At 35.8% G+C, this 27877-nt stretch overlaps 1 protein-coding gene across 5 annotated transcripts in view; it reads left to right on the forward strand.

The window, feature by feature from the left end:
- Positions 1–27877, forward strand: part of EPB41L4A (erythrocyte membrane protein band 4.1 like 4A) — a 322974-nt gene that overhangs the window by 185938 nt on the left and 109159 nt on the right. For all 5 annotated transcript variants that reach the window (XM_077138974.1, XM_077138978.1, XM_077138975.1 and 2 more), the window contains 6 exons: positions 1928–2006; positions 9188–9285; positions 16576–16696; positions 18844–18931; positions 21997–22085; positions 22799–22862. In XM_077138974.1, the coding sequence (XP_076995089.1) occupies positions 1928–2006; positions 9188–9285; positions 16576–16696; positions 18844–18931; positions 21997–22085; positions 22799–22862 (539 nt within the window). The remainder of the gene's footprint in view (positions 1–1927; positions 2007–9187; positions 9286–16575; positions 16697–18843; positions 18932–21996; positions 22086–22798; positions 22863–27877) is intronic.

Below are 27877 nucleotides of genomic sequence, written 5' to 3' on the forward strand. Positions count from 1 at the left end.
TGGTTAGGCTTGGACAATCCATTGTAATCTGTCATGTTCCAGAGAACATAAAGGCAACTCTGGTGTCTGGAGCAGGCAGTCTTCCCATTGTGCAGTGTGGCAGCACATCTGCACTCCTTCCCTCCCCCGAATACCAGCCCCAGTGGCCTGCGGGCACAGGCAGGCCCATCTGTTCAGAACACAGAGCTTGATTGACACAGACGGATCAGCCCACCGTGGACTTCATGCAACTTCTAAATATTTAATGGTCTGGGTCTCCCTGACTTCGACATTTAGGGATAGAGGTGTATTTGTCAGCTATATGAATACAGTGATTAAGCAAACGTAGAAGTTGAACTGAGAGAAACAACTCTAATGGTAAAGAATCGTAGCAAAGATTCTTTTAAATTTTAGCTTTTAAAAAAGCCCCGGCTTAGGGAAGTGCCTTATATAGGACAGAATAGATGAGGGGACACGGACAGGGCCCCGGTTTTGATTGTCATCTGCCTGCCAGGAACAGACGTTGAGGGTTTCACAAACATTAATATGTCTATAGTAATAATAGATAACATAGTTTGTATATTATAAGTGCAAATAATGTTATTACTTGTTTTATTTAATTTCCTTTTCTCAACTTCCAAATTTGTGACTTTCTTTACTCAGTTAAAATGAAACTAGAAAGACTGGGGTTACTTTATGTCAATTACAAAGTCAGACTTGGGCTCACAGCATGTAAGTGGAAATATTTTTACTGAGATGCATATTTTGTCTTTTTATTTGAGTGAAGTAGATTTTGTTGAAAAAAAAATTAGACGTGGTTGACCATCAATTAGTGTTCCAGGAAACAAACCCATTTTAAAACAAAGTATATTAGATCTGGTTACCATATAGCTCAGAAGTATGCAGTTTTGGAAATGGTACAGATGAGATGCGTACTCTCTGGAATAGAAATATTTCTAGTAAAAGCATGTGTTTTGTGGATGGCACCCAAGGAATTTGTGTCCTTTTTGTACAATATAAGTGTTTGATTAAATTTTATATTTGCTCATGGACATTCAATTCCAGTTTTTGCTTTTGAATTTTTTGCGTGTGTTTCAAGACCTAATTGCTCACTGCATGATAAATGAGCAAAACGAGAAATGTATTCTTAAATATGTGATAATATTTTTAGATTCAGGAAAGTTTGAGTGAAACAAATCTCATCTTTAATCCTATCATACAGCTTCAAAGATGATTGTATTTTTACTTAAAAATGGTAAGAAATATATATGATAAGAAAATTTGAACATATTTTAAAAATGGAAAGTTTCTAATTCTTTTCAAAGTTTGCCACTATTAGTAGATTTGTGTATGTTCTCCCAGGAAAAAAAAAGTATGTGCATTAATATGTATTTTACCTTTTTTTCCCACAAAAGGGATTGCATTTCTGTACTTAACTATAGATTAATGACTTTTCCATATTAGCACATATAGAATACTTCTGCCCTTTTAAACAATTGGATAGTATCATTTATATGTACTATAATTTACATAAGCAGATCCCCCTACTGATGAGCATTTGTTTTCAGCTTTTTGCAGACATGTTTTTTTTGAAATTTTGCTATAGTTAAAGTGATAGGTAAGTGCTTTTAAACATATTTATTTTGTATAATCAGTAACCTGTCTTCAATATGAAAATATATATGTTGTAGACAATTTAAAAAAATGGGAAATATAAAAACAATAACATTCTGATATATTTGGCCTGCCTTTTTTCTGTTTGTTTATATACATATATGCATATATTCTTGCGGTCCTACTGTTACACAATCCTGAGGCTTGCTTTTCTATTTTATGTCTTCCCGATTCTTTAAAAATCCTTGGTGAGTGCCATTTTTAATGATTGTATAATATTGCACTACTACTTTGATCTATGTGAAATTTAATAAATTTCTATTTCTTATTTTAGCTGGACCTCCATATACTTTGTATTTTGGTATTAAATTCTATGCAGAAGATCCATGTAAACTTAAAGAAGAAATAACCAGGTATGGTATTGACATTGCTTATGACCAGATGCATGTGTGGCATAAGCAAGACTTTATTTAAAAAATTAAAATTTGATACAAACACTGAATGTGTTTCTACCTGTCTTTTGCTTTGCATCTCCTGTGAGGGTTAAATTTAAACCAACATTATATAAACAGATCCGTGTCTGATGACAGATGTGTTTTGAGAAATGGCATGAGCTTGGGTGGCGTGGTAGATATTTACATCTGCTGTGATGGGATATTTCTGCATCATAATTGTTCAAGATGTCTTCAGCCTTTTGTATTTATATCAGAATGGCCATTTAAACTGCCTAAAAGAATATTTGGGTACTTTTTATAAGTATTTATTTATATAAATATAAATTTGGAAAATTGGTCTTTTCTTTTTAATTGGCTGAAGCTTAAATGTTGGTGTCCAGGTGTCTCATTTATATCTATAGGGAATGAAAGGATTATTGCTTTAGAATTTATAAGAGAGAAAAAAGCACCTATGTTTTATAATGTATTACTTTACTTGTATCACCAGATATTTCCAGTTAAGGCAGAATTTCCTGTTGTTATTGGTATAATATTGTCAAAGTAGTCCATATTAACAAGTGAAAGTGGTTTATGAAGAGTGGACAGTAGTGTATGATTTAACTTATTCTACTAGTGACCTGACTGCAGGTGGTGGCAGAAGCAAAAGTGTTTTCCCTAACTTAACTCTGAGTGGTTATTTTTTTCCCAGTGAACCCAAAGATGGACTCAAGTAAAACCTAATGCATTATTACAAAATACTGAAATACCTATCTTTAATAATTAAGGCTGCTTAGGGATTTATTACTACTCTGTCCTTTCATTTTTCCTTTTTGATTTTCTTTGGTCTTTATTCAGATCACCATACAAAAGAGTGAGAAGAGAGAAGGCAAATTGGGCCTGTTCTACCCTCTCTGAAGTACCATATTTAGACCTTATTTTTAGAACCATGCTTATATTTGCATCCACAACTTCTAGTCATGTTAGCAAGGGCTTTGGAAAGCAGGATTGTCAGTTCAGGCTTTCACAGAGCACATCTTTGTAGGGAAAAGAGCATTTGGATTGGGGAGATGTTCAAGAGAGCAGTGATGTTTAAATTGTGTGAATAATCTTTGCTTTGTAGTCTAGAAGGCTTTCTGAGTTCTGAGCTCTTGGGAAATCTGAGTCCAAGTGGTACAAAAATACATTTATTTCTGTAATTCATTAGGGAATTGCAAGGGGACATTATATTAAAATACAATGAAAGTCCTTGATGTTCAAATTGTATGTAACCTCTTTGTGCCTCAGTTTCAACAGTTGTAAAATTAGAGATCTACCTTTCTTGTTAGGTCTTTCTAAGCATGAAATATAATGATATATATAAAGCTCTTACAATTATGTTTGCCCTGTAGTAAGTGCTTGATAAATCTCAACACTTATTTCCTTCTCTCCTTGTCCTGGCAGTGCAGTCGAGTTACATCTTAAATGGGGATAAGGCTCCAAAAAATAATAGTATTAAGAAGGTGGAAAAAGACCAGTGCTTTATGAGGCATTATTTCACCTCTGGTTACCAAATGTTGATACCTATATGATATTCCACAATTTATTTAAATTTAACTCTGCCTTTGTGGGTGGAGACCCAGCTCATTTCCATTTTAATTTTTTATATTATAGATAATTCCACAGTGAATATTCTCATACAATCTGATGGTACTGGAGGCAGTGTCCCAGAGGGACACTATATTTAAGAAAAAGACTGTAGGTGAATGGGATACACAAGAAAATTAAATTTCAGATTATGAAAAAACAAAATTTTACAATATTTATATAAATATATAATTTACAAATCAACTTGGAGTATCTATTATGAGTTGTAAAATGTTTTTTCAAATAAATCAAGTCAGAAATATCTGAAGTCATATATTCTAACCTTCACCTTGCATGACTGCAGGCCTCTTAAACAGTTTTAAGTGGTAAAGCTTACTGCCTTGCAAAGTATAAGAAATTCAATAAGAAATCCCTGAAACTTCTAACATCAATACTAGGTTTTCTTCCTATATCTGTACGAAATGGATCTAATCTCTCTTCTTTCTGTCAGCCCTTTAAGTCATGAGATCTCCATGAGATCTGTTAAACTTATTTTGAATTTTGATTCAAAATATTCTGATATTCTTCCATGTATTACATGTCATGTATAGCTCTGTATTCCCTGCAAATTTGATAACAAAATATGTGTTGGTTAAGCAGACTGGCTTTGAATCAGACAGACCAAGATTTGTGTTCTTGCTCTTTCATTCACTAGTATAATCTTGAGATTGCATGACCTTTTTTTTTTGTATGCTGTATGGTGGACTCACATTTCGTTCTTTTTCCATGTAACTATCCCGTTAGTGCAGTACCATTTGTTGAATTTTTTTTGGAGGGGTGGCAGCGGGGAAGTGCATGGGCTGGGAATTGAACCCGGGTGCAAGGCAGGTGAGAATTCTACCGCTGAACTGCCCTTTCACCCCCTGCATGGCCTTTTAATATCTCAATTTTCTTATCTGTAAAATGGAATTATAATATTTCTTCAAAAAGATGGCAGATGGAATATATCGGATCAGAAATGCAAAGTATGTACTATGATGCAAAAATGGTGTGTGATCAGTAAATGACAGGGTTAGCTAAAATGAAAGTAATGATTGTTATTTTATATTTTCAAGGTATTGGTAAAGCATAAGAGAGAAAAAGATAACTTTGAGTCCTGATATAGGTCTTCTGGGTTTAAGTCAATCCATTAATCAGAACTTTATGAGTGTAGTTGTTCATTTAACTATGAATCTTTCAACTGCCTGCTGCCCTCTAGCCTGCATTTCTTGAATTTGTGTATAATGGCAGAATTCACTAATTCATAGAGTACTTATATGGAGTTCTGCTATAATCCAGACAGAGCACTGAGTACAGAGAAAATTCATTCAGTAGTGACCAAAAGCAGATAGGGTTTCATTCCTCTTGCAGAGAGAATCTATCAGTTGCCTTGAGAAATAATGTTAGGTCCAAATGATTTGTTCATTATGAACACTTTTTAGCATTTAAAATCAGGTGCTTGAATTTTTAGTTTGTTCTAAAAATAATTTCTCATATTTTGTTGGGTATTGACATCAAGCTCACCAAGTACTATAGCGATTTTTGTAATCCATATTCTTCTCTTTTTGAAGAAGTGCCTGTTTTAACTTCTTTAGTAGCTGAGCGACCTTCGGTTATGCATTCGCTTCCTGTGTCCCTTTCTCCTTCTTTGTTAAGTGGCAATAATGGTCCTTATCTACCTCAGAGTTGAGATGAGGGTCACATTCCATTATAGACACAAAGGAATTTGTGAACCTTGAAGAGCTGTACAAATGTAAGGTGAATTTTAATGTTTTTACTTGTTTGTTTTTTAGATTTCTGAGGTAAAAGAAATCTGTTTCTTTCTCTTGAGAATTTTTGGAGACTTCTACTATTATGCTTTGTTCTAAGTCATACCTGCTTTTTTTCCACGTTATTCAGTATCGTGTTGTTATTTAAGCATTTCTCTCTGTCCCTCACATTTGAATTTTAACCAAACTGATTAGATGCCTATCAAATACTGTGTTTGTTCTCTCTCTTTGTTGGGCGCAGTAGACAGCCCTGCTCCTTGTTTCCTTCTGTATTGTAGATGCTCTCCTCTTGGATTCTTTTATTTCACATTCAGTTGGCACCAGAAGTCAAACTTCTACCTGTCCCCATGTCTTCAGTTTCCTAACCAGGTTTCCAGTCATTGGAAGGTGCAGTTCAGGTGTCTTTGGTAGGAGCGTTCTTGGGGGGCATTTGGCAGGCGAGTCTTTGGAGACTTCTGTTTTGGGCTTCTGAATGAGCAGGGAGAGTCTCTCTGCCCCTTCTTTAAATAAATCTTCTCCTTTGCCCACCCGTGTTTCCTTCAATATTTGCCAAATTGTTAATGATCTTCAGCAATTTGTCTATCTTTGTTGTCAATTCAGCTGTTTTCATTAGATAAACAGGAGGGGCCAGGATTGCACACCCCCTGCTCATGTTGTACTGGCTGTAGTGTTGCGATAAGTATGGATAGCGTGCAAGAATTAGTGCTTCTCTTTCTGGCCTCATAATCTAGCTCAGAAACAGAGTTTAAACACCAGTGTGTTAATGTATATACACAATAACCAGTAATTGCTTTTCTGAAGCCTCTACTTTGCATGAGTAGAGGAAGCCTCTATGTTAAGTGGCTCATTTTTAAGCAGCATTTTTTTTTCTCCTGGCAGGGTGCAGTATAACAAGGGTCACAATACAATTTATTGTCTGGCTGTTTGGAGAATGAGGACAGCTATTAATAATCATGCCTGTATAATAGGCACAAGTGGAAGGGTCCCAGACACCTGGGTTGTAGATTCACCCTAATTATAACTAGAGATAACCAGTGGCTCAGCATCCAATTATAATTTTAACCAGAATGACATAGAAGGAAAGATCTGGCAACTCTAAATCTCTGATTTAAATAAAATATTGCCTTGTACTCTAAGTCCCATAAAATTGACAAATGAGTTATATATAATCTGTAATCATCCCTGAGATACTGTAAAATGTTTGTTTAGTATATAAAATATGATTTTACTTTATCATAAAATTGTCTTATGTGAAACTAATAAGATGTTTGCTGTTATAAAGATTAATCAAATTCTTAGTTAAAAATAATTTGCTTGCCTTCTTTGATTTTAGTGGGCTTTTTGATGCAGTGACATGAAGGTCTCTGGTATCTTTAAAAGACTGCCAAGGAAAGTTTGAGCAGATGCCCTTTTTCCTTTTTCTAAATGAATCTCTTAGAGACAGCAAAGAGTATTCACTTTTTTCCTCTATTTCCATCCATCTGTCTGTCTGTTCACCCATATATCCATCCTTCAAGTCAACAAATATTTATTTAGTAGCTACTATGTGCTGTCTCCTATATAGTGAGAATCCAGCCACCAATGGGATATGATCCGTGTTTCTTTGTTTTTCTGTGTTTCAACCCAGTCTGTATTTCTTCAGCTCTTGCTGTTTCCCTTTCCCTTTTTTCTCTTTGACGTAAACTCCTGTGGGACTGGGTCCTTCAGTTTCTGTATTCAGCAAGGGCTTTGACTGTATCCAGCCACATGTTATAAAAGCCTTAGTACAGGAAGACAAATATGCATCTGTGACTCATTTCGCAAGAAAACACTTTAGGGAAAGAAACTCCAAGTTTACATTAGAAAGGAAGGTATATCTGAATCTGTGTTTCCAGTAAGCAGCAGTAATTCTAGTAAAATGTCTATTTTCTGAGTTTTGCATTTAAGTTCTCCTAATGCCACTTTGTTGTGCCTTTCTGATCTCTAAGATGAGCACTGATGATCATTACAAAGTGAATATGGGGTACAAAATCAGGCATGAACATTCAGGGATCTGCAGATAGTTGTAGGGCTAGGAAAGTGAGGGCAAGTTTGGAGAAAGGGGGATGTCCAGTGGCAAAAGTCAAAGAGTAAGCAAAAGTCCTATAAGCTATTATTGTAAGGAGTTTGAACTTTATCCTGAAGGCAGATGGAAACCTTTTAAAGTATTATCGTCAAGGGAGTGAGGTGATCCTATTTACCTCTTGAGAATTCTGTTTACCTCTTGGGAAGATTATTTGAAAGGGATAGAAGTATGAGAGCTGGAAGATGAGTTAAGACCAGTTAAGAAACAGTTTTAGAAATCCAGGAATCATAAACGGCCTAGGGAATGGAGAGAAGTATATGGATTCTGGAGGTTTAAGACTTAGAAACAGCATATTTTGTGGTTGAATGTTGGGTGAAAAGGATGGCAGGGGTAGTTGTGCATCGTTCCCAGGTTTCTCTGACTTGGGCGTATAGAGGATTGTGGTACCATTTACTGTAATGGAGACTGGGGAAACACAGGGCGTTGGGCAGGTTTTCTTTCTGGTCTGATGGTTGCAATCAAGGTTCGTATCAGTCTTCTAGAAATAATCATTGTAGTTTCTAACCATATGCATGTCCTCACTAGGAGCTTTGTTGAGAGCATTTGGAGAAAAGAAGCTTATGGTTTTTAACATTCATTTCTTTTGCGTTTCTGTGTCCCTCCCAGTGACATAAAGAGTCATCTTGCAAAGACAGAGAAATCATAAAAGGACAGCCTGAAGTATGTGAGTGGTGTGTGTGTGTGTGTGTGTGTGTGTGTGTGTGTGTGTATGTATGTATATTCACATGTGTGCATGTGTGTATGCAGGCCATGGTGCAAAGGATGGTCTGGACAGTTCATTGTCTTAGTTCATAACCTCTGGCCTTTCTTATCTGTTGGCAAAAATTCTGAAGAATAAAAAAAAGCTAGTAAAGTTGCAAACTTCCTGTTTGAGACAATCTAGGGTCAGATTGCCTGGATTCCATTTCTGGCTTTGACAGTTGTGTGAGATATTGGAAAAATTACTTTGTTTCTTTGTGTTTCAGTTTCCTTATCTGCAAAATAGAGATGATAATAGTAATGATCTCATTTTTAAGGCTTACCTAAGTTATTATATGAAAAATACTTAGAAGGAGTTACTATGTTTATAATGTTTAGAACAGTGCTTGGCACTATTAAAACACCTTTACTGTAGGCAAAGGAAAAAGCTGCAGATAATGACAGGGTCGTAATAAGTAGAAAGATTGATGGCGTTATATCACAATGACCTTTTCATCTCAGATATATGATTTTAGAGCCTACAAGTAACGTATATAATGTACATTGGGTCCTTTTGATTTGTTCCATGAAGCAAGAGCATGCTGTATTAGTAGTGGCGGTAGTAGCAGTGCAATTGAAATTTACCTTATATTTAACCTTCACATTAACCCTATGAGCTAGAGGCTGCCATTGTCCCAATTTTGTAGGTGAGGAGACAGGCTGTTAGAGAGGGAAAACATCAGCTCAAAGCAAACAGAGCTAGTGAATAGTGAGCTGGGATGCAAGCCCAGCCTCGAGCCTCAAGTGGTCTGAACCACTACCCTGTATTGCCTCTGTAAGATATATTTAAGTAGTTCCTGTTCACTCACAGTCCCTTCATAAAGGAGTAGAGAGTGGCTGTATTTTCCTTAAAGGTGTTTGGAGGTTACCTGTACCATCAGGGTCTGAAATATCAAGTGTACATAGTACAAGATAACATTAATCTCTTTTTTCCATTTCTTTTTTAGATATCAGTTTTTCTTGCAGGTGAAGCAAGATGTCCTTCAGGGACGGCTGCCCTGTCCCATCAACACCGCCGCTCAGCTGGGAGCCTACGCCATCCAGTGTAAGTTCTGTTTAAGTATTCTTGCCTCAGAAATATCTGGAGAAAAATATTTGAATTTTTATTTCAAGTGAGTTTATGTGCTAATACTCTTCTTATCAAATTGTACTTTGTTAAAAAAAGAGTTAAGTTTAGTCATAATTCAAGTTTTAATCAGTGTCATTCAGAAGAGGTAAAGATGGAACCCATAAAATAGGGGTTCCATAGGTTTATCCTAGGTTGTGTGGAGTTTTAGTGGCAGGAATAGCATGGATTCTTGATTAAGTGGAAGTCCTGAAGATTTGTTCTGCTTTATGTCCCCCACCCCCACCCTGCCAGCTGTTCAGTCTCTAAATCATATTGGTTCCGTGGGGCTGTGATGGAAACTCCATGTGGTCAGGTTCACACGCCAGGTGCAGAGTGTAGCATACCTTGGGCCCTTAGCGCTCTTTAGCTCATCCACGGGGCGGCTCCTGGCCACCTTATCATTTTGGAAACTAAAGTTGAGAGTATTTCCACTAATAATTCCTGAGCCCCTTCTGAGAATCCTGCTAGGTTAGGGGAAAAGGAGACAGCATGGACCTCGCCCTTGTGGCCTTTGCAGACCAGAAATGATCTAGAAGAAACATACTAGGAAAGATGTCACATAGATGAATTGGTTTGGGTCTTGGAAGATGGATTAATGTATGAAGGAATATTTATAAGAGTACATAGTGGGAAGATTGTGGGAAGATAAAGTTGCTTGTGGAAGATTGTGGGAAGATACAGATGCTTCAGGCATCAGCCCCTCTGTGAGAACAACTATTAAACAGGCAGGAAACTGTCTGAATCAACTAATTTGACACTCTGGAGTCCAGGAGAACAGTGTACAGCATCCAGGGAAGAGTGGGAGGAAGAGGTGAAGAGGTTAGTAAATTATGGTAATTCAAGTCAATTGCTCTCCCCCCACCCCCTTGGGGTTATTGCTGGTACCTATCCCTTGCTCTTACAGCAGAGAGAAGTGGAATCTGGCCCATCATTGGTCTTGCTGGTGTCAGAAAGGGACATAAGAATCCACTTTCCCAGGATCCAGGGAGGGCATGGCTCCTTGGCTCTTGATTAGTGACTTTAGATCACTAGGGTTCTGGTTTGGAAGGTGGCCATTGTTCCAACCCATCCTGGAAAAAGGTGACAGAAGAAGCTTTTCAAAGATGGCATTGCTTCTTCAGAGTTGTAGAGGACAGTCAAAGGTCTGCATTTGCTGGGCAGGCCAAGAAAGTACAGATTACAAGAAAGTACAATTTAGCAAAAACATGAATGTGCATAACCAAGAAGCTCACAGAACAACAAATAGGATAAATTTAAAGGGAAATATGCCACATGACATACTAATCAAACTGCTGAATGCAGAGTACAAGGAGAGCTTTATGAAAGCTGCAAGAGAAAAGCAACATGTTATGTACAAGGAGTCTCAGTTAGATGAAGTTCTGATTTCTCATCGGAAACCGTGGAGGCAAGAAGGCAGTGGGTTGAAATAAAGTGCTTAAAGAAAAAATTATCAACCAAGACTTATTATATCCTGTAAAACTTTCAAAAATGAGGAAGAGATAAACAAAAGCTGATGGAGTTCATCACTGTTCCTGTCCTACACAAATGCTAAAGGGAGTTCTTCACACTGAAAGTAAGGGACAATAGACAATTGATCAGAGAGCATAAAGAAATGAAGACCTCTGGGAAAGGTAACCATTTGGATAAGGACACATGCCAGTACTATTGTGTGTTTTTTTGTATGTAACCCACTTCTTATTTCCTACAGTGCAGATGCACAAAGTAAGTGCAGATGCACAAAGTAAGGCTAAATCTATGTTTTGGACATACAGTGTACAATGATGTAATTCGTACCTGGTTGGTACAAATAAAGGTGGGGAGATGGAAGTGTATAGGGAAAACATATTTATATGCTACTAAAGTCAAAATGGTGTGATGGTTGGGTTCAGGTGTCAACTTGGCCCGATGATGGTGCCTAGTTGTCTGGTCAAGCAAACACTGGCCTAACCATTACTGCAAGGATATTTTGTGGCTGGTTGATAAACCAGAATGCTGACTTATTAAATTATCCATTGATTGTATCTGTGGCTGATTACATCTATGATAACTAAGGGTGTGTCTTCCACAATAAGAAAATCCAATCATTTGAAGACTTTTAAGGGAGAAGAGAGAATTTTCATTTCTTCAGTCAGCTGTCCTCTCCTTGGATTCACTGAGGATCTTCATTGGAGTTGCCAGCCTTGCAGTCTGCCCTGTGAATTTTGGACTCTTGCATCCCCTTGGCTGTGTGAGACAGTTTTATAAATCTCATATTTAAAGCTATCTCCTTTTGGTCCTGTTCCTTAGGACCAATACAGATGGTATCAAATCAGATATGATTGTTATATAGTTAGGATGCTGTATTTTAACCTCATGGTAACCAGAAGGAAAATGTATGAAATATATATGTAGATAGAAGTGAGAGGAGACTCAATATTGCAAGATATAAGAAATTGAAATAAATATGCAAGTAGGCATTAATTAAAGAATTGAGAGATGAATAAAGGTATAAGACATTCACAGGCTAAGTAGTTAAATGGCAAAAGAAAGTTCTGCATTATGAATAGTGACTTTAAATGTTAATGGATTAAATTCTCCAGTCAAAAGAGATGGTTGAGTGCATTAAAAACTAATTATATATTGTATACAAGAGACTTGTCTGAAATTCGAAGACTTAAGTAGGTTGAAAGTGAAAGGATGAAAAAATATATGCCATGCAAGTAGTAAACAAAAGAGAGCTGGGGTAGCTATACTAATATTAGATAAAATAAACATTAAGTAAAAAACAGTTACAGGGGACAGAGGTAGTCATTATATATTGATAAAGGGGCCAATTCAACAAAAACCTAGCAATGATTATTATATATGCAACTAACTGCAGAGTCCCAAATATATGAAGCAAATACTGATTGAAATTGAAAGGAGAAATTAACGATTCTCCATTAATACTAGGAGACCATAATGAACTATTTTCCATAATGGGTAGAATATTTACACAAAAGATCAATAAGGAAATACAAGACTTCAATGATACTTTAAATCAACTAGACGTAATATATATATATGTAGAACACTTCAGCCATCATCAACAGAATACATGTTCTTTTTTATATGCATGGATCGTTCTCCAGAATAGGCCATATATTAGGAAATAAAATAAGTCTCATGAATTAAAAAATATTGAAACTATAGAATGCACCTTCTCCAACCACAATGGATTGAAGCTCAAAATCAATAACAGAGGTAGAAATGGAAGATTCACAAATATTTTGAAATTAAACAACATACTCTTAAACAACCAAAGGTTAAGAGAAGAATTCTCAGGGGAAATTAGGAAATATCTTGAGGTGAATGAAAATAAAAATGCAACATATCAAACTTTGTAATGCAGGAAAGACAGTGCCATGAGCAAAATTTATAGCTCTAAATGCATGCATTAAAAAAGAAGAATGATCAATTTTAAATCAGAGAACTAACCTCAAGATTGGAAGAGCTAGAAAAAGAAGAGCAAGCTAAATCCAAAGTGAGCAAGAGGAAGGAAATCAAGATTTGAGCAGACAAAAATAAATAAGAAAATAAGAAAACCATAAAGAAAATTAACAAAATGAAAAGTTGGTTCTTTGAAAGCATTAATAAAATCAACAAACCTTTAGCTAGACATACAAAAAAAAAAGAGAATTGATGAACAATAAAATCAGACCCTTCTGAATTAAGGAGAACAATAAGAGGACACTATGAACGGCTGTATGCCAACAATTAGATAACCTAGATGAAATGGACAAATTCCTGGAAACACAGAACTATTTACTACACTGACTAAAGCAGAAGTTACATGATCTTAACAGGCCAGTAACTAGTAAAATGATTGAATCAGTAATCAAAAACCTCCCAACAAAGAATAGGCCATGGCCAGATGGCTTCATGAAGGAATTTTCCCAAACATTCCAAGAAGAATTCACACAAGTCTTACTCAAAGTCTTCAAAAAAAAAAAAAAAAAAAAAAACTGGAGAGGAGGGAACACTGCTTATCTCATTCTATGAGGCCAACATCACCCTCATACCAGACCCAGATAGAGATACCACAAGAAAAGAAAATTACAGATCACTTTCTCTTTGGGATATAGATGCAGAAATGATCACAAAATGCTAGCAAACCAAATGCAACAGCACATTAAAAGAATTATGTACCATGATCAAGAAGGATCTATCCCAGGTCTGCTGGGGTGGGTAAAATAAGAGAATCAATTAATGTAAATACCATATAAAAATGAAGGGAAAAAAATCATCTCAATTGATGCAGAAAAGGCATTTGACAAAATCCAGCTTCCTTTCTTGATAAAAAACTAAAAAAACTGGAAGTATAAGGTAACCACCTCAACAGGATTTAGGGCATATATGAAAACCTCATAGCTAATATAATACTTAATGGTGAAAGACTGAAAGCTTTCTCTCTGAGATAAGGAACAAGACAATGAGGCCCACTGTCACCACTATTATTCAACAGTGTATTGGAAGTTCTAGCAGAGCAGTTGGGCAACAAATAAAGAAATAGCAGGCATCCAAACTGGAAAGAAGAATAAGAATTTCCCTTTTTGCAGATGACATGATCCTGTATACAGACAATCATGAAAAACCCACAACAAAGCTCCTAGAGCTAATTTGTGAATTCAGCAAAATTGCAAGGTACAAGATCAATACCCCCATATCAGTAGTGTTTCTATAAACAAGTTATGAACAAGTGGAAGAAGAAATCAAGAGAAGAATTTCATTCACAATATTAACTATAAAAGAATCAACTATCTAGGAATGAATCTAACCAGAATGTACAGGACTCTTACACAGAAGACTACAAAACATAGCTAAAAGAGATCCAAGAAGACCTAAATAAATGGACAGATATTCATTGTTCTTGAACTGGAACACTGATATTTTTAAGATGTCAATTCTACCCAAAGTAATAGACAGATTGAACACAATCCCAACCAAAATTCCAACAGCCTTCTTTACAGACATCAGAAATGTCAATCATCAAATTTATATGGAAGGTTAAAGGGCCCTGAATAGCCAAAACCACCTTGAAAAAGAGGAATGAAGTTGGATGATTCACACTTTCTGATTTAAAAACTTATTGCAGAGCCACAGTGATCAAAACACTATAGTCCTGGTACAAGAGTGGACATATGGACCAATGGAATGAAATTGAGAGCTCAAAAATCAAATCTCACATTTACGGCCAACTGATTTTTGACAAGGGGGCAAAGACCACTACATTGAGAAAGGATAATCTCTGCAACACATGGTTGTGGGGAAACTGGATCTCTATTTGCAAAAGAATGAAAGTGGACGCCTGTGTCACACAATATACAAAAGTCCTCTCAAGATGGATCAAAGACCTAAATGTAATAGTCAGAACTACCAAATTCCTAGAAGAAAATATAGGAAGCATTTTCAGGATCTTGTGTTAGGTAATGGTTTCTTAGACTTTCCACCTAAAGCACAAGCAACAGAAGGAAAAAATAGATATATAGGACCTCATCGAAATTAAAAATTTGTGCCTCAGAGGACTTTGCCATGAAAGTAAAGTGGCAGCCTACACAATGAGAGAAAATATTTTGAAACCACATATCTAATAAGAGTTTAATATCCAGAATATGTAAAGAAAACCCACAACTTGACAACAACAAGACAAACAACCCTATATAAAAAAATGGATAAAATATTTGAACAGGCATTTCTCCAAGAAGAAATATAAATGGCCAAGAAAGCACAGGAGATGTTGCTTGCTCAACATCCTTAGCCATTAGGGAAATAAAAATTAAAATCACAATGAGATACCATTTCATACCCACTAGAATGGCTACTATTTTTAAAAATATTAAATTACAAGTAATGTAGAGGATGTGGAGAAATAGGAACATTCCTTCATAGTTGTTGGGAATGTAACATGGTATACCTGCAGTAAAGTACAGTTTTGACAGTTCCTTAGAAAGTTTAGTTATAGAATTCCCTTATTACCTGGCAAATTCCACTTCTAGGTACATCCATAAAACAGTCGAAAGCATGGACTTGAACAGATATTTGTATCCAGTGTTCATAATGGCATTATTCACAATTGCCAAAAGATAGGAGTAGCCCAGGTATCTGTCAATTGATGAATGGATAAATACAATGTGATACACACAGTGGACTGTAAAAAGGAATAATGTTCTGATACATGCGACAACATAAATGAACTTTGAAGATATCTTGTTGAATGAAATAAGCTAGACACCAAAGGACAAATATTGTATGGGAAATAATTAGAATAAGGAAATGCATAGATTCAGAATCTAGAATATAGGTTACTATATTCTATATAGTATGGGGTAAGGGTAGGGAATGAGGAGTTAAGGTTTAAAATGTACAGAGTTTCTCTTTGGGATGATGAAAAAGTTTTGTTAATAATTGGTAGTGATGGTAGAACAACACTGTGAATGTAATTTGACAACTCTGAATTGTATATTTACATGTGGTTAAAGGGGAAATTTTAGGTTGTATATGTGGTGCTAGAATAAAAATTTAAAAATTTATAGGAGTATATAATATAAATAGCAGACCTTCCTGATGTAAACCATGGACTATAGCTAATAATACAATTATAAAATTGTGCTTTTATTGATTGCAAAATATATACCACACCAATGCAAGTTGTTAACAGTAGGGTGTTATATGAGAACCCTGTATTTTTTGCATGATTGTTCTGTAAGCCCACAACTTGTATAATTAAAGAAAAGTAATATAGTGAGCTTCCTGGTTTCATTTTTTTCTTTTGTGTAAATTGTAATGGAGTTATGTGCAGCATCACATTACATTTCCATGACCATTGTTTGGGGTAAATAATGCTCTATCTATTGGTGTTCTTGTCTGAGAGAATATTTTGGGGTTACAGTTGTTTTTCATTTCCAGCATTTCCAATGTGCTTACTCTAAATTCTTTTTTGCAACTTTTTTGTTTTCTATAAGCTTATAAGAAGAATTGAAATTAAACTGATACTTACACTCTTTAGAAAATCAGAAATATAAGATTTATATTTTGAATCAGGATTTTTTAATCATTTATATATGCTTATCAGAGTTATTTTACTGAAGATGTTTTAATTAATGTCTTAGATATTAGTTTAAGAAGACATATGAAGAAAAATGTTTATGCATAATAGGAATATTTTGTATCCCTAAAGTGGAAAAAAAATAGTGTTTACTTCTTTTGTAGCTGAACTTGGAGATTATGACCCCTATAAACATACTGCAGGATACGTGTCAGAGTACCGGTTTGTTCCTGATCAGAAGGAAGAACTTGAAGAAGCCATAGAAAGGATTCATAAAACTCTAATGTAAGGGTCACGTTTTCTCTTGCATCATCTTTCAACCATGATCTTATGCTCTAACAGGCATAGGAAAAGTTTCTATAATGATACATTCTTCATTGTGTCTTGAACCTGCTAGTATTCTTTTCTTTCTTTTTATAGTTTTTTTACTGCGTATAATACTAAAATGCTCCTAAAAAACTCAAACAATTCAAAGAGTAAAGAGGAGAAAGCAAATTCCAATACTTAAGGATACTGGTGTCATATTTTCAGTTAGTGGCCTTTCCAACTTCTCTCTATGCGTAATTTCTCACTGAGAAAATTTATTTCATGTAGATTTATGTGTATGATTTTACATAAATGGGAACATTCTTTATATACCATATTATGCAGCAATGTTCTTTTTTGGTCACCAATATTTTGTGAAATCTATTTATTTATTTATTTATATGCTACATGGTGAAATTTATATTTTTAATTATAAATATATTTCTTAACTATGAAAAATTTTTACTACAAATGCCTTAATGCATTCTGTATTTGCTGTGGCTTAAGTATGTAAATTTTTCATAGTTACAAGCAAAATCTTTTCAGAATATAGCAGCAAATCTGAAAATCATGATGAGACCAGTGTGGAGCCTCTGAGGGTATTATGCTAATGCCACATGTGCTTCTGAGGATATATATGCTACTCTAGTAGGATTTTCAATCACCTATGGTATTGATGTTATAATTTAATTATCATTTTTTTGGCTAAATCCTGTATACTGATTCTTTGCTTTGTTGTCTCTTATGTAATATTCCCTCTTGAATTTGCTTGGTTTCAGGTCTCTTTTTAGTTAAGAAAAAAATATAGAATTAATTTGGTCAACAGAAAATATTTGCCTAAAGGATCTATTTCTGTGAATAGAAGCAGAAGTCAAATGCTGAATTGCAATCAGAGAAACCAGCTCTCCATCTTTTATTAGCATGCATCAGAATGTTCTTCAGTCTGATTAGAGTCCTTCATTTTAAGGTTTTGCTGAAGTGGCTGCTAAGAGAGTACTTGCTATAACATTATGAAGGATAGTATGTTTGGCATATTTTGGGAATACTAATTCTACTACGAGTTTCAAAATATTTTGAAATTATCAAGGCACTGTGGATAAAGAGCCTTACATCTGTTTTATGTGATGATGTTGACAGTGTCACTTTTGCTCCTAAGAGAATAAAGTTTGCTCATGGTTTGGTAGCTTTCTTGTGTCTAATTTGTAATGAACATTCTACACAAATTACAGCAGTATGGTAAATTGCTGGGTTTTGGAGTATACCACGGCTGACACAGGAATATGTCAAGGTGGGAATGCACTGAAGCAGGATGTCTTAATTAAAGAAAATGCATAACTCCTTTTGTTAACCATTAAACTCTTTCTCTCTATCACTATCCCTTGCTTCCTTTTCCCTTTCCTTTCTTTCCCAGTTCTTCTCCACCTGCCTCCACCCCCACCATTTGTACTCGCTGTGCTTATCCAACATTCACGCAGAGATTTACTCATCCACGGAGATTCCTGGCAGATGCTTACCCTCATTAGGAATCAATGCTGTTTTCTGTGTATTATCACTAGTGAAGATGTAGGAAGATTTCTGTACTTAGCATTAAGAAAACAACAAGCATTTTTACAGATCAAAAATACTAATTAATATATTTTTAAAACTGCACACATGCTTAGGAGATGTTGATGTGACTCCAGTTGGGTGGTGGGGATGGGGCATTTCCCCATGCTTTTCTTTCCTGTCCCCTCCTGCTCTAGTTCCTTTTTCTCCTGATGGAGAGCTACCTGTGTACGAGACATTTTACTCTAAAGGGTATGCTTTTTAATTTAGGTGCTTATTTTCTCAACAGGGCTTTCTGCAACTGAGAATTTACAATATATGTTGGGACATTTTGGGTTGGTTATAATGAGCAAAAATAGGTTTGGTAAATGAAATTAATTCAATATAAGTATCACCTCAGAGTATAAAATTTTGTCACCAAGAAATTAAGGACCTTCTTTAAATATAAAGACCTATGCTTGCATTGGCACAAAGGATCGTTTATTTTCCCAGTGACCATAATGGAGATGGTTTACATTTACTTATGAGTGCAGCAGCAGCTATCAGTAAAGCAAGGCTCTTTGTTTTTATGCTGAATATAGGGGTCAGACTCCTTCTGAAGCTGAGCTGAGTTACTTGAGGACCGCCAAATCCCTGGAGATGTATGGCGTTGACCTCCATCCCGTTTATGTGAGTATCATTTAATTAACACAAAATATTTTAAGCTGATGACATTTTTCTTAAAAAGTCACTGAAACTCCCAAAGGAAAGCTGCCATCATGCTGTTTAGCAAGCAGATGATACTTTTTCATCTGTGTTTTTTGAACAGAAAGTATCTCTCATTTAGATTAAACCCTAATGAGTTTTGCATGAAATCTGTGATTCTATTTCCATGTGTAGAAAACAATTAACTGGGCTTGAAAACCCAATCTGGATAACAGCTCCACGGGGCTTAGTCTAAGCATCAAAACAGTTTAAAATTGGTGTGTAATTGATTGTATTAGACAGGAAACAGGAGGAACTTCCAAAACCAGAAAAATATCCGTAAAATCACTTGCCAGGTAGAGTAGGACATTAGGCAGCAGTCTGAGGTACAAATGTTGGCGGTTCTATGTTGAATGTGCAGGTTTTGTCAATATTTGGGATCTATTATAGGAATCATTGCATAAGTAGAAATATTTTTGCAGATTTCCTTTAGTGACCATTGAAACTTGCCAAATATAAACAATTGCAGAGAATCTGTATGCATGTTGTGGACCCAGGCTTTAACCTTTGAGCCAGTTCGCTAAGACTATAAATTCATTATTGGTGTGATTGAAATTCCATCACCTTTGACTTTGTAAGAGTTTAGTTAGAGGAAGTCGCACAACTGCCTTATTCATTATAGGAAATTAATTACTAATGATTATTTATAGATTGAATCTCTGTAAATTGAATCATGGAACTGAGTTTTTAAGGAACCCTGATAAAACTTTCTATAATGCAAATAACTCACTCATGCATTCTTTTTGTAATATGCCCTTTGCTCATCAGGATTTCCTAAAACAAGCAAATTGTCTTAGAGAGTTAGAAGTATTCCTGCATATATGTTTGATTTAGTGATAAAAGTTACAGAATTCAGGAAGTGGAAGTTCCCTGCTATATTGGACTTCAATTGCATTAGATTATTAGATGCTTCATATTAATGTCCTTTAAGAATATCTCTAAAACTTTGTCAGATAGTTATCCTTTTTGCTCCTTGCCACATTAATCGTGTTAGGTCTCCTATGTTTGTTGTTTTAAAAAATTCTATAGTAACTTCATTAAGAGTGAGTCTCCTAAGGAGGAAATATTCAACCTCCCTATTTGGGGAATTTCTGATATTCTCGTGTAGTGGAGACAACCAAATCAATATGAAATGTATGCCTCCAAAGGAGAAGCTAAGCCTGCTTACAATTATGCCTCCAAAGGAGAAGCTAAGCCTACTTACAATTATGCCTAAGAGTACCTCTTCTGTTGTTCAGAGATGGTCTCTTTCTTTAAGCCAACTTGCTTAGTGAACTCACTACCCTCCCCCTCCCCCCCCCCCCCAGTTTGGGACATGACTCCCAGGGGTGTAAACTCCCTGACAATGTGAGACAGAACTTCTGGGGTGAGTCGGGACCCAGCATCATGGGATTGAGAAAGGGGAGAGAGAAATGAGACGAAATAAAGTTTCAGTGGCTGAGAAATTTCAAACAGAGTGGGACGTTTATCCTGGAGCTTATTCTTATGCATTATACAGATGTCCCTTTTTAGTTTATGGTGTACTAGATGTCTGGAGGGAAATACCTGAAACTGTTGGAATCTGTGTTCCAGTAGTCTTGATTCTTGAAGACGATTTGATAATGATACAGCTTTTATAATGTTACTGTGTGATTGTGAAAATCTTGTGACTGTTGCTCCTTTTATCCAGGGTATGGACACATGAGTAAAAAATAAGGTTAAAAAATAAATAAATGATGGGGGGGGTAAAGGGTATAAAAAAAATTTAGTAGATTGAAATACTACCCAGTGAGAGGGAGGGATAAGGGGTATGAGATATATGAGGGGTTTTTTTCTGTTTTCTTTTTCTGCAGTGATACAAATGTTCTAAAAATGATCTTGGTGATGAGTATACAACTATGTGATGATATTGTGAGCCATTGATTATACACCATGTATGGACTGTATGTGTGTGAAGGTTTCCTAATAAAAAAAAAAGACAAGAAAAAGAGAGTCTCCTGCAAAATGCTTCTGCATTTGTATAATGCTTATCAAAATTCACAAACACTTCTTTGTAGGCAGTGATATTGTATGGCAAATGGTCTGTATTCATTAGACTCTTCTATATGTTCCTTTAATATTGAATGTTTAGAGTTGTAAATGGACAGTGGCTGATATTCTTCAAAAGCATATTAGTTGTCTTATATTCCTTGTGAAATAACTGTAGGCTAGTTGACCCTAGAGTAGAAATGTCATTAATATGTGAGAGCTCTGCACATGTCCTTGGTGCCCAGTTTATCTGTGACTTTCTTGTTTTAGGAGTCCATCTCCTTAATCAGTATTTGTCATTGCCTGGAAATTAAGGTTCCTCAGTCTTACAATTTTTTAACTTTTGAGAAGTCTTAAAGTCACAAGTTGAAATAGGAAAGAGCATAATAGATAACCTAAGAAAATCCAAGTGTGTGACTGCTGGTAGCTGCCTAACTTTCTGGTGACGGTAATGATGATGGACCAGACCCTACTATTGTCAGTATCAGAGAGTAAAATCAAGACACATCATTTGAGGGGACAGTTGAAAGAAGCCAGTGGTTCCCAATCTTTAGCTGTACCTGGAGCTTTTATGGGTGTTTCATGCTGGGCTTCATCACCAGAGATTCTGATTTAATTGGTTTGGGTAGCACATAGGCATCAGCCTTTACAGCTATGCAGGATGCAAGTGGGATTAAACACCACTGATAAAAGCAACATGGAGGGAATCATTCAATGTTCAGTTTGGTAGTTCAGGTTTTTTTTAATTAATTGCAATTACAAGTTTAAATTAAACATTAAGACAGAAAAATTTTCTTAACTTTGAAAACAATGAACAGTAAGTTAGCTAATATTATAACTTAGCTAGCCTTCTAAGCTGATAACTTTCAAAAGTTCAACCCAGTGTTAATATTGTGATTATATTTGTAGAGCCATTTACAGTTCGAGAAAGAGCTTTTAGGTGAATAAATTCATGGTTATAGGCATATGTTTGTTTTTTTCAGGGAGAAAATAAGTCTGAGTATTTCTTAGGATTAACTCCGGTTGGTGTTGTTGTCTACAAAAATAAAAAGCAAGTGGGAAAGTATTTCTGGTAAGTATAGTTTGAGAGCAGAGTTGGTATTAAAGTTGCAGGCTGTATATATTGGGTTTATGGGACTTGTGTATCAGTGAAAAACTGGGGAAAAGAAAACATGTATATTTCCAGTGGTTGGAAAAATAAAATGAGTGAAATTGGGTGTAATTTTCTTCCAGTATGGCTTACTATATATTTTCTCCGTAAGTTTAGGGACTGTAATTCTGGAACCTCTTGTTCATGGAAACAGTGGGTGGTAGAATTTTCTACCTGTTTCAAGGCCTGGCTGGACTGTGCGCCCAGAACTGCCCTGAGCTCTACCTCTAAATGGGGAAATGTCTAAGAGACATTGTGGCGCTTACTGAACCTCCATATGTCTGCGAGGGCATCACTGCCAGGGCCAGGGGATTCCAAGCTGGTCTGTGCATTTAGTGGAGAAGAAGTCAAGGATAGGAGACTGAAAATGAAATTCTGTTTAGGATGATGTCCAGAGCAAAGGACATCTTTAAAAGTCTTTAAACCAGTAAAACAGCATATAATGGAACTAATATTAACCAATCTTTAAAAAAATTTTTTATGGTAGCAGCATATATACAACATAAAACTTCCCATTTTAATCGCTTTCAAGTATACGGTGTTTCAAGTATTCCGATCTTTTTCCAATGGACACTTCTGAATTTCTGAAAGATTAATTCCTGAAAACAACAACAAACATCTGCTTTATTTTTCAGGCCTCGGATTACTAAGGTTCACTTCAAGGAGACACAATTTGAACTCAGAGTACTGGGAAAAGATGTAAGTTTTTGCTTAATACTTAGCCAAAGCAAGAGGGGAAGACTTGTCTGCTCATTTTGACTTAAAATACACTGTGAAATAATTACCATGTTTTCTTCAGCAGTAACCACATGGAACCACACGGGCACACCTGCTTCTTCTTGAGGAGGGGAAAGGGAAGTGAGTAGAAATGAATGAGTTAGATGGTAACGGAGAAATGAAATGTCACTTTAATTTTAACAAAGGAGAAGAACCCCACCTTTCTAGGGAAGAGGAGGAATAGGGCGTGATTTTCACTCTTCATGAATCTCCTCTGCAGTGCTGTCTCTGAGTGTAGGATTCGTATCATCAGAAGGGTACAGCCTACATACAGGATAAAAAGTGTCCTCGTTTTGCTCCAGAGTAAATTAAACAGACTGTAGGGAGTAACGACATCTGCTCTTTTGCTAGCTGAGTGTGGTAGACAAACAGATGGGAAGTTCTGGATGCTTTCAAGGGAGAATGTAGGGCGAAGGTGAAAAAATGCTGACCTTTGCTTTGCAACTTGGCAGTGTCCTCTAGGATTGTGTGGGCCTGGACACAGTGAGCCTGGAGGTGTGCTCATGCCTTGGCAGGTCGTTTTTAGGAAACTGGGCAAGAGAAGACAAGGATGTGAAATCTTCTTTTTAATCTTCCTTTGAAAATTAAAGCTCTCTTGAAGTGCTATGACTATAATCCATATGTTTATGGGATTAATGAGTGAAATTATGAAGTAATAAGAGGCTCTATCTACTTTTCTGTCTCTTTGAGTCTGTCTATTTGATACCGAACTAAAGTTGAATGAAAAGAGTTGAATTGAATTACTTTTAGTGAGATGTGTTTAGCAGAAACATAGATGAAAAGCTGCCCACATGTTAAAACACAGAAAAGGTATAGCTGCACTCCAGCTTAAATATGGCAGAGTCTCACATGCAGGTACTCAATAAATATTGAATGAATCAGTGAGCTAATCTGCCTAGGTTGCATACTGCCTACTAGTAAACCTGATACTATTATTTGTTCTCCTTTGAGGATACAACAGTTATCCCATCCTGAACTATATGGCATGATACCATTTATTGATGAAATTAAAATTGGGTTTTAAATTCAGTTTGAAATTGTAAGTAAAAGGAATTGCAGATTTTAAAGAAATGATAGTCAAAAAATCTGCAGAAGTTGCTTTCCTTGTCCAGTTTGAAGGCAATCTCGTGTTATTGTCATCTCCTGATTTCATCTCAAAAGATGTAAGATTGAATCAATGGTGGGATTAAAATTATCCACAAAAGTGGAATAACAGATTAGGTGGTAGGTTTATTTAGTTTTCTCTCCGTCTTTCCACTGATTTTATTGACTTTTTCTGTCTTTGAAGTTTTTCATGTTCTTGTAATGGTTCAAATCTTGGCAAAGCCTAGGGATTTCTTGCCAGGTAAATTTTGGAAAACTGAACAGGATAATGCAAGGAATTACATCTGGTAAATATATTTAAAATAATATTTCAGCTGAATATGATAAAATTATGTTTTTATTACTTATTTTTTTATTTTTAGTTACTTATTATATTATTCAAAGTGATTTTTCCCATTATATATACATTATTTTTATGAGTCCTGTGGGGATTTCTTTTATTTTATCACTAGAGATACTTGAAATATTTTCTCCTATCTCAACATTAACATATGATAAAGTCTCAGCTAAGCAGAATTTTCAACTTCTTAGATTTCTTTATTATTGGGAATCAACAACAACAATAAAAATTTATATCATAGTGTTATTTTTAAATGACAATCACTAAGGTCTGACCTGGTTTCCTACACATTCAGCTCAGCCCCAAGTCCCTTCTCTAGTTTCGAGAAAAAATGGATGTTTGCATGTGGCTTGTGGCATTGCAGACACCTCCACTGTCAAGGCTATAATCAGTGATATTTATTAAGGTGGGAAAGCAACTCACATAACTCAGAGAATTGAAGGGATTTTTAAAATTATTATTATTAGATAGTACACTAATTTAATGATGGTGCATACCATTTCCTGAGCATTCTTTCTTGCAGGGCCTTTTTTCTTTCTCCTCCAGGCCAGCTCTCTATGCTGCATTGATTTACATAGTGGTAGAATTAACTTGATTATTTTGGGAGGCTTAACTGTAATCACAGATTGAATAAAAATCTCCCTATAATCTGCCACCTGGAACAGTAAACACATTTAGATCAAAAAATGGTTGAAATGCTTATTTTGCTGGCTTTCTGGTCTGCTTGTCTGACTTGAGAGACTGTACTCAGTATATTCAGTGCATTTAGGTCTAAAATCAAAGATTCAGTTCTTGGCATCACACTAGACCAATAATGTGCCCTACCCCCACCTCATTAATATTAGCTGTGCCCAACATAACACATTTTAACATGTCTTAGTAATTACTAATAACATTTTAACATTTGCTGTTTGGACACACGATCAGTTGCATTTTCTTGGACCCAGCATTATCAGAGTTATCAGACATGGCACTATCCATGATTCATCTTTTGAGAGAGCAGCAAATGTTGTCTGTATCTAACTATTGGTTTTGAAAAATTTGTCCTGACATTCATAAGCTAATTATTATAAATACTTTTATGCATTATTTTAACCTCAAATTAGGTATCATGGTTAATATAATACCTCACAGAAATTCTAAACTTTTAGTATACAAGTTTTACCTGCCAACTGTAGAAAATATGGAAAACACTATAAAAAAGGAAATTAAAATTGTCCAATGGCCTAAAATTCAGAGGTAATGATTATTATATATTTTGGCTGCAATTCCTTCCAGATTTTATCTATAACATGTATGTGTGTATATGTATGCATGCATGGGAGTCATCCCCTATCTATATGGTTCTGTATACATCTTTTACTTAATGTAGTATCTCTTCTTCTTTTATAATTGTTCATATGTGCCTTGACAGTGTTTGGTAAGGTTTACTTTTATGTGTTTTACTTTATTTCTGCCTATGGTGGATGCAGTGATTTTCCCATTATCATTATTATTATTACTACTACTGTTTTTTGCATAGTATAAGGAAAATATAAAATTTTATATGTTTATTTCAGATCTGACCATTTTGTCGAATTCTTGTTTTCTAGCCAAGAATTCTAAATTTAATTCTCAAAAATTTTCCTAGGTATATAATTACATTACATGAAGATAATTTATTCCCCCAATTCTATTATTTGTATTTCATATTTTACGTTTGGATCAGAATTCTAGAAAAGTGTTAAATAATAATATAAGGCATCCCTGATTGGTTTCTGATTTTAATGCAAATACCCCTATTATTTAGCCACTTTATGTATTAGCTCTTGGTCTCAAGAATATGTGTTTATTACCAAAGATTTTAAAAACTTATCTTAAATTTGTTATCAAATCACAATGTGATTTTTGAGAGCCAAGACTGTTTTTTTCACTCATGCAACAACAAATACCTATTCAAAAACCAGAAAAATGATAATGGCTCAGCCCAGGATAATGGCAATTGAAAATGTGAGAAATCTAGATATAAAGCCACCAGGGTTTCCTGGTTGTAGGGAGGTGTGAGGGAGAAGGAGTCCTGATAACTTAAAGATGTTTCATCTGAGAGGCAGGAAGACTAGAGCTACCACCAAACAAGGTGTGGGAAAGGCTGTGGGTAGAGCAGGTCTGCAGGGACGATCAGGAGTCCCATTTTGAACATAAAGAGTTTGAAGTGTCTTTCAGAGATCTAAGGGTAGGTGTCACATAAGGAGGGGACTGTATGAGGCTGGAGTTCAGGGGCAAGTTCTGGGCGGAATAGACAAGTTTGAGAATGATTTTATCAGCATGTAGCTCGTCTTCAATGCTGTGAGACTGGGATAGATCACCAAGAGAATGAGCACAGATAAAACAAAAGGAGGAACCAGTGGAGAAGACTGAGCAGGAATAACCAGTGAAGTAGGAGCATTAAGAAAATGTGGTATCCTGGAAGTCAAACATCATATATTTAATAAGTGTCATATGAAGCGGACGTGTCACATGAGAAACGGACTGAGAAATGACCACTGGATTTAGGAATGTGGCAGATCACATTCCAGTGTAGGTGAATTAGAGAGTTGAGCTTTAATCCAGCAACTCCGTTCTTAGGTATGAATACCTTAGAAAAGCAAAGGGAAGTGTATGTTCATTGTAGCATTTGTGTAAAGAATCAAGGAAATGAAAGTAACTTAAAAGTTCACTATTAGGATAATGCACAAATAAATTGATGCATAGTCATTAAGAAAAACAGAAAAAAGAGGTGATAGGAGGATAGGAATAGGAGTGATGAGTATAGACCATTTTTTTGAGGTACAAAGGGGAACTGAGGAATAGGTGGATAGCTGGCAGGGGATTTGGGTCAAGGGGAAGCAGATATTTTGTTGCTATTGGAAAAGTTGTGCACTGTAGGATGCTTAACAACATCCCTGGCCTCTCTCCACTAGACCCTAGTAGCATACGCCCATTATGACAACCAAAAATGTCTACATGTTGCCAATATTTCCTGGGGGTAACTGCTCCTAGTGGAGACCACTGGCCTAGATTTTTCCATTGACAGTAATTGCAACTCTTCCATAATCTCAATAACAGGCATCCCACTCCCTGACCACCACTTCTCTCTCCAGCTCACTTTTTCCAGTACTCTACTCCCAACAATCCTTCAACCCCACCAGGAAGAAAATTGCCCATCTACCCTGATCTGCATTCCCACATTCTGCATTGTTGCCTGGTAACTACAGATGAACTGTTCTGGCTTCTGATGAAAACCAACCCTCCTGTTTATGTACTAAATTCCACCCTTGTCATCGACTCAAGGAACATCATCCCAACAGTTTTTTCTCTATCTTCCATCATCAAATTTTTATCGTCTGTTGGATGAGTGTAGAAATAAATGTGCTATTCCCATGAGTATACAAATGTGCCATTATTTCCTTCAACTTAAAAAATATCCACCTTGATTGTAGGATTGTGAAAATCTTATGTCTGTTGCTCCTCTTAT

The sequence above is a fragment of the Tamandua tetradactyla genome, chromosome 21, assembly GCF_023851605.1.
Source record: "Tamandua tetradactyla isolate mTamTet1 chromosome 21, mTamTet1.pri, whole genome shotgun sequence".
NCBI classification, from domain to species: Eukaryota; Metazoa; Chordata; class Mammalia; order Pilosa; family Myrmecophagidae; genus Tamandua; species Tamandua tetradactyla.